General features: G+C 37.2%; 1 protein-coding gene across 1 annotated transcript in view; it reads right to left on the bottom strand.

The window, feature by feature from the left end:
- Positions 1 to 12158, bottom strand: part of PCLO (piccolo presynaptic cytomatrix protein) — a 368844-nt gene that overhangs the window by 56973 nt on the left and 299713 nt on the right. Inside the window, exons 19-21 of the mRNA XM_064504922.1 lie at positions 9806 to 9986; positions 8376 to 8570; positions 6959 to 7141 (exon numbers count right to left, since the gene is read on the bottom strand). Of these exons, the coding sequence (XP_064360992.1) occupies positions 6959 to 7141; positions 8376 to 8570; positions 9806 to 9986 (559 nt within the window). The remainder of the gene's footprint in view (positions 1 to 6958; positions 7142 to 8375; positions 8571 to 9805; positions 9987 to 12158) is intronic.

The following is a 12158-nucleotide window of genomic DNA, read 5'->3' as shown; positions in this document are numbered from 1 at the left end:
AGATGCTTGGTAGTAAAAGATGTAGCCTTGTTTTGCCTAAATGTACAATGTTATCTCAAGAAGAGTTGCAGGAAAGGCAACTGGCATTATTTGAATATTAGGCAGCCAGTGTAAGGAAGAGTTAAGTTTCATTGCTCCTTTGGTTTTTCAAAATGTTTCCTGGTCCTTTTTTAAAACAAAAAAAAAAAAACAAAAACAAAAACAAAAAAAACCCCAAACCTTTAACTTCTCATCTTCAAAGTCTTGCTGAAAATTACATATCATGCTGAAATCACTGTATTTTTGAGAAGAAAAAATATTCTTCAGGTATCAACAGATAGAAGAGGAAAAGTTTAACCAGAGCATTAACGAGCGTCCTGATTTGGCCTCTTACTGTGAAAGAGGAGACCTTCTTTCCAGTCTCTTGTCCATGAACTCTTTCTGAAGTTTATCAGCTGCTTGGTACTTTCTAAAGACTGTAAGCCTAAATGTGTCTAGGCTGTCCAGCCACCTGGCTGCAAAGAATGGAAATAGGAAATGACAATTAAAAACTCTCTTACTCTCATATGGGTTGCTTCCTCTGAGCTAGCGTACAGAATTCCTGCTATTGTTATAGCCTCACTTTCATTTTCATCTATGAGTCCTATCTTACCTTGCTGCCATGTCCTTTACCTAATCTGAAGATGTGTTGATGGGTAGAGATGTCATATTTAGTAGCTAGCAGTGTGATATTAGTGCTACCATGGAGTGATAATGTTTTACTGTCTTTCATATGGGTTGTCATAAACAGAAGTTTCAGTTCAACTGTTTTAGTGAATAATACATAAACAAGCTGGAAGTTTTCTTGATTGCCTACTTGTAGATTTTAAGGAAGCAGATCATAAAAATCTCTCTGGCGTAGGGTCAGCATTTTCCAATGAAAAAATGATAATGGTTAGACAAATGTCTTTTGTATTCAATATTGTTTTTGGGGAAAAAAAATGCCTTTGACAGAATGATCTTCACTCGCTTACTCCCTTATGCCTTCTTGGAAAAGAATTGCTGATTCAAGAAAATTGAACCTCACTTCTTATCCCCTTTTATATATCTATATCTATAGATATGGTAAGAGTATTTTACTTTTGCTTGTGGAGCCAGTTAGAAAATCAACTTTTATAACCAGGGAAAACACGTAAGCCATGCTTCAGCATAACAAAAATGTCCTATTTAAATCAATAAGAAAGGAAAGAACAGAAGCCTGATTGATTTCACTTAATCTTCCAGAAAGGTCTGTTCTTACAACAGAGAATAGATATTCTTTCTTTAACCTAACATAAGGGAGATAATTCACAGAAATCCCTATAGCTTTGAACTGTCAAATCAGTCAGTAGCAAAGTGGAAACAATCCAGTGCTGTCAGCCTCTCCAGCCATTTTTCTACAGTGAATGGACATTTTCTTTAAAGAAGGACTAAAAATTAAAAATTGGACTATGCAGTGCTGTGGGTCATGTGGATAAAAGAAGATCAGATTCACACAAAACCTTCTCCTGGGAGTTAGATTGTAGATGACACGTTCTCTTCCTCTCAAATGGATGTTTCCCTTTTTGGGTCTGTCTAGGACCAGAAATGTAAGAGTGTAAGCACATTGGGAAAGACAGTCCTATTTATAACCCAAACAGCAATATGGGAAAAATACTTGGGTATGTGTTCAGGATTAACCTTGGAGACTTTGTCCCAAATTGCTTGAAAATTTGCTAATACTGGTAGCCTTGTGACAAACCTCGGGGAACAAAAAGGGCTGATATCATCTTACTGAACCTCCTCAATGTAAGCCATGAAGGGTTTGCTAGCACTAAAAGCCAGTGCTGCTATGGCTCACTCTGTAGAGCTCTGCAGAGTAAAACTTGCTAGCTGGGACTGCTATTTGCATCTCTGTGAACAGACAGAAGATGCATAAAAATCAGTGATCAAAGGGATATGCTGCAAGTCAGTTCTAATAGTCTCCTTTCCTCACACTTCCTCCTACTGAATGGCCCCATTTCAGCCACATTTGTATATTAGATACGGCTTTGACCATATAGTGATATTTTGTGAAATTTCAACACAACTCTTCACAGAGCAATTTATCATATAAGGTGAGTAATGGTGGCAGAATAGCACACGTCTAAAAATGTGGTGATTGTATTCCTTCACCCAGCAAAGCAATTCTGATGATATAATTTTCTTTCATGTGCTTCACAGGCTTAGGCTACCATCTAATCGACTTTTTAAATAGGATTTATCAAGTGAAGAATCTGAGCAATTTCCTGGAATTACATGTCAGCTTAAAATGGTGGAAGAGTAAATAGCAGAAATAGCAGAAGCAAAATGTGCTGGCTTTTAGGCCAAAACAACAGACTCAAAAGGCAGCCAAAGATTACTGCTGTCTGCAGAGAGTGGGGACAAACTGTTCCTGTTTTGATAACCATTCTTGAAAACTGGTTATTTCTAGCAATATGAGAGCCCATTTAATTTATTTGGAAATTAAGAGCCTGGTGAAATTAGGCATAAAACAGCTTTATTGGGCAGTTAATAATTTTCAGTGTGAAAGAAACGCCCTAAATTATGTTAGGAAATTAGAGCATGATATTGCCTGTTAAAAGGGTAAAAAAGGATATATGCCTAAAGAGAGCCCAAATAAGCAGCTATTTAAAATTCCTGCACAATCAAACATAATCCAAAAGATTCATAGAACCTAGAAATCAATTTCCTTCCCCTCTGCAGTGTTGCTAAGGCTAGCAAATAGAAGTCAGTGATGAAGAAAATACCCATAGGCTTAAATTCTTACAACTAAATGGCTAGAAATTATATAGTGCTGCCTCAAACCTGTATCATGGGGTTTACAGTGCTAGCAATACCTTGTTGGTACGTATAGCACATGACTTCTTTTCATAGCTTTAACCTACTGCTATGCTGACAGTAAAGTGGACTCTTGTCAAAGTTGGTGGGTCGGGCAAACAAAAGCAGGTGTGCTCCCTTTTGAGGTAAGGTGTTTTAAACCAGAGGTCTTTGAAGAGATAGGATTTCACAGGCTCTTTTGGGTACAGTTATAGAAACGCTGATGCACAGTCTGTCTGCTCTTGCAGGAAGCTTCCAGCCTTAGTTTTGATAGCAGGCTTCTCTCGGACCAGTAAAATCAATTTGAAACACACACAACTATTTGGAAAGTAGTAACCTCTTAGGATATCACAGAAAAGCTTTTGGGGCGCAATGGAATACTTGTAATGTAAAAGATGAAATGCTCTATAGGAGATGGAACAGTCTAGTAGATCCTAGGTACAGGCAGTAGTTAGTATTGGAGGTTTTCAGATAATGCTGGGATTTTAAATTGCCAGCGGTTCTGGGCTGCAAAAACCTTGTCATGTTATGACAACATATCTACTGGGTAAAATATAGGGAAAATGGATAGGAATTGCTGTAGTAATATATTGCTTGTAGTACACTAAATGATTCCCTGCCCCCACCCCCCACCATATCTTTCTAGTACCAACAGTAATGGTTGGTTTTTCACCTGAAACAGTTGGTATTTTTACTAAATCTTGAACATTTGCTGACTAATTCAGGTCAGGTGTATAACAGTGTTTTTGTCCTGGCAGTACCTTCATGTGCCAAATAAAAGAGGAGGCATATATACATGCATATATACATATATATAAGCTCATGTCTTCTTTGGTGTCTGTCATCATATGGATGTTCCAGCAATAGGGTATTGACTTGTAACTTCTCTCTTATGGGTGTCTGAAAGGATGCATATGGCTACCATGAGGTTCAGGCTTAAAATCATCTACTCATCTATTTAAATGTTAATTTACTGTGATATAAGGAACCCAGGAAGAAACAAAGCAGTCTTCTAGAAATTCTCTCCTTTGGTCATAGAGGGATTTTATTGCTGACCAGTGAGTATTTTAATGTATTACACATTGTGTCCTTTGGGGCAAAATTGGCACCTTTTCTTCCACAAGTAAGGACAACCTCACTGAATTTTAACCACAAGGAAAGTATATAGAATACCTGCAAAGAGACCAGAACTGCCTATAAAATTGTGTACTCTAAAAAATAGCCAGTTATGTAGATACAGGCTGAACATATGGTGAATATTCTGTGTGTGTGTGTGTGTTCTGAGCCCCTAATTTCATTGGAACTAATGTTTTCCATCCTAGTGAGGTAGGGCTTGTGCACCTTTTTAATCTATGCTCTGACATTGAAGGGAAATGTTGCCTTTTCTTGGCTTTCTTATTCGCTTAATTGGAAGTTATCAGAATGAAGCATGCTACTTATTCTTTTGACACAATGCACTGTTTTGGAAAAGGCCAATTCAGTAAATAACTATACTGCAGATACACCTGCATACTTCTCTTGTATACATATATCCAGAGAACCGGTATCCTCAGAATATCTGTAACTTTTCACAGCAGAAGAGTTCTAAAATCATTTGTTGTACTTAAAATATAAGCAACCTATAAAGAAATGGTAGGGAAGATCCTTTTCCAGGATAAAATATTGACTTAGAGGAAACACTGATTTATACTATATGAATAAGCTGACTCATCTGATGAATAAAGTCCAATTCATACCTTTATGCTGAAAGGAATGCACTTAATTTTATATGTGTAATAGACAATGATTCAAATTTTTCCCAAATTTTCCTGGAATTATTAGTTTGCTATCATCTTGTGTGGTTGGGGTAAACAAAAAACAAAACAAAATGTATATATAGTGTTCCCTGATAAATTCACAGGGAAATAGCTGTGGCAATTAATAACTATTTTGCAGAATATTTATAAAGGCTTCCTTAATAAAGGAATTTGAAATTTAATGACAAACTAAAAAGTGCAAAATCAGACCTTAATAACTTGCTAAGGTCATAGCTCCAGTGCATAAAAACAATTTATTTATTGGCACCAGGAAGAGGAACCTGTTAAGCAGGCTTTGATGGGTGGGCAACACAACAATGCAGTGTCCCTGCAGGAACGGACTTGCAAACTAATACTCAGAGTTCACAATAGTCTCAAATTTTAGAATTTTTGAATTAGAGGGAAAATCTCTTTTGACTTCATCTCCTCTTCCCTTGAAGAGCTCTGTAAATCAAAAGCTTGTTTGAATATCTTTGGCACTTTTTCTATCCAAGGTCATAATCTCTCTTGGTTTAACTTAAATACTCAATAAAAGTTCAATTAATTTCTCTTGTATTTGCTCCTGCTGAATTACAAATGAGATCTGCAAACCTCAAAAAAAGTAATTATTCACCCACTTCATATGAATAAATTAGGACTAACTAGTTTGGGTATAGCAAGAAGAATCCAAACTTTGTCAGAGATCTGAAACCAAACTTGAAAACTTTGTGTAGGTCATCATGCGTTGCATATATATGTCAGAAGTAAAAAGCTAAAAATATCAGGTCTCCTCATGTTAATTCCAACCCTATTAACATATTAATGACACTCATGTGGCTCTTAATGCCAGGATTCTATACTGATACTCATAATATTACTATGAGCCAGATGTATATTGATACATATCCTTTCCACAGTTTTAAGAGCAAAGAAGCTAGTGTAACAGCTCAGTGACAACGGTACTTGCAGCTAAGCTGTGGCCTGGATAGTTCCTTGTTCAACCTTATCACAAACAAATGATTTTGGTATTATTTATCCACAGCAAAAGATGTTGTTTGACTAGAAGTCTTTATGATAAATCTCTACATATACAACACATTGAAGGATCATACGAGTAATTTAGATCTGTATGATATACATCCCAGGAATAGGATGGGCCTTTGTCAAGATCGCTGAACACAAGTTCAGCCATATCCTCTGGCCTCTATCTGAACTGAGGATCTGGAACTGAGCTGTAGAATAGAACAATATGTGAGTGTGTGTGTGTGTGTGTGTGTGTGTGTGTAAGCATGCATGTGTGTGTGTATAGATATATACCTACAGAAGTGTAAATTTTTAAAGCTTTCAAGTAAGAAACAACTTGTTATTTCTAAATAGAATGTTTAAACTTGTTTGTTAAATTGCCCTTTTTCGTCAGTCATTTCAACATCACATTATTTCTCTGTAATGACTCATTGCCATCAAGGACATACAGTTTTGAAGCTTAATGCCCCTTATTCTCCTACAACCTCCTCAACCAGACTGTATTGCCCATGGTGTGCGATACTGCTGACAGAAAAACTTGCAAAGAATCATGAGAGCTTGGCAAGGGGTTACAGCGTATGAGAGAATCTGGCAGTCCAGTCTGTAACTTTATTGGGCTAGTTCCTCAAATTCTTTGAAAATTAAGAAAATGCTCCAGAAATCAAAGGAACAGTGCTGATTAGAACCAATTGAGATTCTGGCTCTTTATTTGCAATGCGGGGATAAATTCATGATATCTGGCATTCAGATTTGATGTACAAGTGCCTATAGGCAGAACAGTCATTTTTGAAGATACTGATAGAAAAATTATCAAGAGATTGAGGTATACATGGATCAAAACTCCTTTCCTTTCCACTGGTGGTTTGAAAAATTATCTGTGCTGATGGCTTTTGACATAACAACAAAGTTGGGAGAGGAAAAAGAGATTGTTAATGTCCTAATTAGAATTCCAGAAATAAAAATGTGCAGTTAGGTTTTCGTCACAGTACAAGTTATGTTTAATCATGCGTAAGCAGACCAAGTTGGATGCATGCTTTTTTATTAGGCAACATGAACAAAGCTATACCGTATTTTGACAGAAGTCCAAGTCCTCCAGTGGAATGGAAGTGCATAAGCTTGCTGTTTGGTAAAGTTGCTTAGCATAGCTTTTCGTTATGGACTTATGCGCTGATGTGGAAAGATCAAGCAGAGTTCTTGATTCATGTTAACATGTACAGCAGTTAATGGTGGGGAAAATAAAATAATTAAATATTGCAATGAATTAGTAGACATGGCAAGAAGGATTTGGGATGTGGTTGGTTTCTTAACCATGTCTTTCTGCTCACCTCCTTCAGGCTTGACTGGTCCATCAGACATCACTTTCCTGAGGGCTAGTTGGCTTTGGTCTTTGTTGTCATTGGCTGGTGGAGGCAGATTGTCAGACTGAGTTCTTTGAATAGGGAGGACTCCTGCTATGCTGTGTCTGTGCTGCTTCCTGGCATGATTAGACTGACCGCTTTTATGTGCTGCTGTGGCAGTGTGGGTGAAATGGAAACCCAGAGTATGTATCCTCAGATGGAACCAGCTTAAATGTTATTCATGCAAACAGAAGTGTTTTTTTTTTCTCTGTATTTAAATAAGTAGTGTTTTCAAACACCAAAGAGACACCACATGCACAGCATTAAAGAGTATTAAAACTGGCTGTTTCTTTATTAATGATGGTGAACACAAGGGAAATAACTTTCCCCCTATTTTTTTGCACTATACCATGGTAAGTTTATGGCATCAACAGACCCTGAAAACAAACACAATGAATCCGCACTTAGAAAGCTTTAATTTGCCAGCAACTAAATCCTCAACTGACAGTAAGATGCAGGTCTGAATTATACTCTGGAGCACCACGCTTTTGAATGGAAAAGTTGTAATTTATTAATTTAGATAAAGATGTCAGATGAAACCTATTCTAATGCTTAATCAGTCTATGGCATAGAAGTTACCAGGAAAATTGAACTGACTATGACAACTGACTTAGCAAAGTCAAAGCGAAAGGAGAACAAGTTGTTAACAATGTTGAAACCTACTAGTGTTAAACTTCACTGTTTTGTGTGTTGCTGGTGTACTCCTCACTAATAAGATTTTATTTGAGAGATTAAGAAGAAAGGAGGTTGCCTTACATTGTCTTTCCAAAAAATGTTAGATATCTACAAGCAGACATTTCAAAAAATAGAAATCTTGGCCATGCAGTTAAATATATATTTTTTTAACTTTAAATTGTCTTTTGTTTCTGTGGCACTGTCCTTCCTGATTACTGCTCATAGTAACATCTTGTTTCTAATGTGCTCTCAGTACTTGCTGTGTGTGACTTGCAAAGCTGGCAGCCGCCTCTCTGCAAGTTTTGCTTGTTTCATTGATAGGGTTATTTAGCGACATCAAAACACCACCACACAATGGGATTTTCTGTGAGTCATGCACAGCTATGGAACATCATGGACCATGAGTGACGGGAGTGATGGAGAAACAGCCAGTTTCACTGCAGTCTATATAAATTAAAAAAATAAATAAAATAAAAGACTTCTAAATACAAGAGTATACTGTAATTATATGTATTCAAACACAGGCACACAAAAAAAGACATTGAACAGAGTGAGCACAGTGTGCCAATAACAGCAGAAAAAAAATAGCCAAAAAGGGAAGGACAGCAGGGAAAAAGGCAACAGATGAACATTAAGCTGCCATGCTGAGGAATTTATTTGCGTCTTTTACTTGGTTGAAGGCGAAGCTGTTGGACAGCTGCTTCAGCAGCGGCGATGGCTGCCCCAGCGTCTTCAAGGTGGGTTTGAGTGACGCTGGTTTTGCTTTGGCTGCGAGATGGCCCGTGAGAGCGTAGATGTCCTTCAGAGGAAGATTTGGAGCTCCCTGGGCTGCTGTGAGATTTCTCTATGGTGGGCACCTGCATGTCTACCAGGGAAATGGAGAAGCACAACTGTTGCATTTATTAAAAACAGACAAACTCATTTTCTTTCTCTAGCTGTGTTCCAGACCAAGAAATAGTGATTAAGCTGCACAACTCCATTCAGAGTGTCAAGATATGTTATGATTAGGAAACTCCTACAAAGCACCATTTGCTACTTCCTCACTGTTCTTTGGCCCAAGGAATAATTCATTTACTGTTTGTTTTTTATCTGTGAATTATGCTTCCTGCCCTGGTTTGTTCTGGTGGATCAATGGTGTAGTCTACAGCCTAAATCATTTCCTGTTTTCTTCTACCTATCTAGTATGGAGAGAATAAATAGTATCACTTAAGCCAGTGTTGAATATTTAGGTAAGACAAGCAGTTTTATCTTCCATACTGCTGAATGCCCCAGACAAAACTGTAGTCTACTTACAATAATAGCTTTTGTACTAACTAATAACCTCTGATTTAGATATTGATCTTATAAATACACCATGATTTAAAAAGTTGTTAGCAAAACATTACACAGAGAAATAGAGAAGAGATGGACCAGAATCTTACCGTTCTGGTGCTCTCAGCTGGATTCTATTTGGGATGGCTATTACTTGGATATTACATATATTGTATCTAAGCTGAGCTATTGGCCACTATGTACTCAGTTAAAAAAAAAAAAAAGGTAGAGATAAAGTTGTTGGAGAGAGACATTGAGAGCAATTCTCCTTTTGCAAATGCTAGTATAATTCTACTATACCAGCTCCACTGGTTTTTCAATGCAATTGAGATATGCTGCAGCCCACCATCATTGACTGGAAATGCATATGTATTATTATAGCATAACTGATATTCTATAAAATATTAATGTGACATTTCCAGAAGGTAAAATGCCCATAGAATATTTAAGGAATATGAAAAAGAAAGCCAAATACATATTGAATTTGGTCAAGGCTATCAAAAATGAAAAGGGCACAGAATCTATAGTAGATGTGCAAAGCCTATAGAGCTTATAAATTGCTATATTAAAACACACAAATGCTCAGTAAGCTGGCTGGTACAGATTCAGACCAGATTAAGTCTTGGCACAAGCCTCCACTGAATTCATGACAGAGAAATAAGTTTTTAATGAAAGTGTACACAAACTTCATAGCAGTAACTTTAATTTTCTATTAGAATTTAAGAATAGCAAAGGTTTTTCCATGATCTGGGAAAACTTTTCATATCTGATGCACGGAGTCATTCCTACCCTTGGAGGGATCCGGGAAGATTCCATGACTTCTGCTCTTGATGACTGATGGTTTTGGAGATTGCTGGCTACTCTGTCCAGAGTGAGTTTTCCCGTGATCAATGTTTTCACTCTGCTCTTTCAGAGGGTACCACCGAGGAGTGTTGTCAAGCTGAGAGATGCTGGATAACTCAATCAATACCTATAAATGATTCAAAGTACAATATGTGGCCTGAATCTGATCTATTAATGATAGTGTTTAGCAGAAGAGTCTACAGTTACGTTACCAGAAATTGCAACCAAGTGCAAGGGATTAAGGATCTCAGGATGAGTGCTGACAGACTCAAGATTCTCTGCCTACACTCTGACCTAGCCTGATGTAAAGTGGTCGTGGTCCAGAAAACACATTCATTAGCATGTTGCTGTGCCTAACTAATGTGCCTTCTCAACAGGATTTCAGTAGGGTCCATTAGCTTGACACAGCTCCATACCAAGATGACTAGATATTTTAAGGGGTAGCTTGTAAGCACTACCTTTGGGGCAAGAGAGAAAAGAGCTCAGTCATCCTGCAGTTGTTTGTATAGACACATTTTAACAGAAGAATGGGGTATTATCATTTTCTCCTTTATGTCAATACTAGAGAAGGGCAAATAATTTGATATTTGTTAGTATATAAGATCTTGTACAATGTAAGACTGGTGCTTGCTGATTCTTTTCAAAGTTCCATATCTACAGAATTTGTAATGAAAAGAAAAGAATAGAGATTTGCAATTTGCACCTTTGCACTTCACTAAAATAATAGAATTCAATAGGCCATTCAGGAACGAAAACTTCAATCCTGGTGGCAGGGAGGAGGCGCAATAACAATGTAGCAATGAAATGAGCAACCTGGCCAAAAAAAAAAAAAAAAAAAGATAGCTAGCTATATATATATATATATATAGCTAGCTAAAACCAGCTCTAGGTCACCTGCATTGCTAATAGAAGTTTTGGAAATTTTCTTAAAAAAAACAAAACAAAACAGATGTAGAGTATCTAAGGGTCATCAGAAAGCCTTGAACAAAGGAAAGGACAAAAACAGCCTTGTGTTTGGCTCTAAGGTGAGAGGAATTAACACTAAGGTCAGGTCAGGTACGGAAGCTTTAGAAATACTAGACAAAAAGGAGTGAGAATACCTCAGGGAACTATGTCTTCATCAGTTGATTACAAGATTGAATAAAAGAAAGCCCCTTGAAATTTAGGTCTGGGGAAGTCTCCTTACAACTGATCTTGTCTAGGAGGTTGAAAACCTCTCTTCCTTTTCTTCTTTCTTACAGCTTTACAGGTTTGTAGGTGACCTGACTTGGTCTCTCTAGTTAGATCTATACTTATAAATGGAACAGAACCAGAGGATATAACTTAGTTATCAGCATGCTCCCCAGTGTGGATTTGACTATGATTTTGGGAATCAAGTGGAAGACAGCAGTGTTCCCAATAGGTGTTGTAGGCTGGAGGCTCTGTTCTGGAGGAGAAGAGTGTATGGATGTGAATCATGATGTGTCACTTGTCTTCTAGGGCAATGTGACTACAGTCACATTCAATGCAGCTACAGTCTTTGATGCCCATTAGCAGCTTTGCTTATGCCTTTGTGACAAATTCCTTATGGCATGATTTGGATATTCCTTACTTGATGTTACTGCACAAGAAAGACTGGATAGTCTTTTCCCTTCCTTTCTCCAGGGAGAACTATTTTCCTATTTAAGTCTGAATCATTTAATAAATAAAATAGTTCTAGAGGTTGAAAATATTTCAAGCCAGAAGCTCTAATCTTGCTGTGAAAGCAGCTGTGGGAGCATCCGTTTTCTAAATGTCATAAATAATAATGATGTAAACATTCAGTAAAGCCCTGCATTTGGATAAATATATTAACTCAGCAAGAATACTGATGCAGTATGCAGGAAGTAAGTAATCATGTAGCTGCTTCCTATATATTTATTTTAGTAATTGTTCATATAGTGACGCTGATTGCCCAGTTTTATAGTCACACAAAAGGGAACTGGAGCTGAAGTGAGTGCCTGTTTGCTAAATTCAAAGGCAGGATAAGCAGAAATACTTTGAGTCACTGTTTATGAACAATAACTTGAGGAACTGATTTTTCTGGGCATCTGTTTCTAATTATAATCCTCTTCGGTAATAACATTTTTAATTACTTATTTGACATCATGGTTATTGCTGGTAAATCTGTATTATATGTGCATATGTTTGTTTGCTTTTTAAAGAGAAAGTGCATTGCTTCCCATGACCACCGATCTCGTTTAATTATTGGGATATTCACAATAAGCCTTACGGGATTTTGCTATCAATTACACTTTTGTAGTGTTATTTATTTCACAGG

Source organism: Dromaius novaehollandiae, chromosome 1, assembly GCF_036370855.1.
Source record: "Dromaius novaehollandiae isolate bDroNov1 chromosome 1, bDroNov1.hap1, whole genome shotgun sequence".
In the NCBI taxonomy this organism is placed as follows: Eukaryota; Metazoa; Chordata; class Aves; order Casuariiformes; family Dromaiidae; genus Dromaius; species Dromaius novaehollandiae.
The sequence above is the reverse complement of the archived record's forward strand: the minus strand, read 5'-3'. Positions and strand labels throughout refer to the sequence as shown.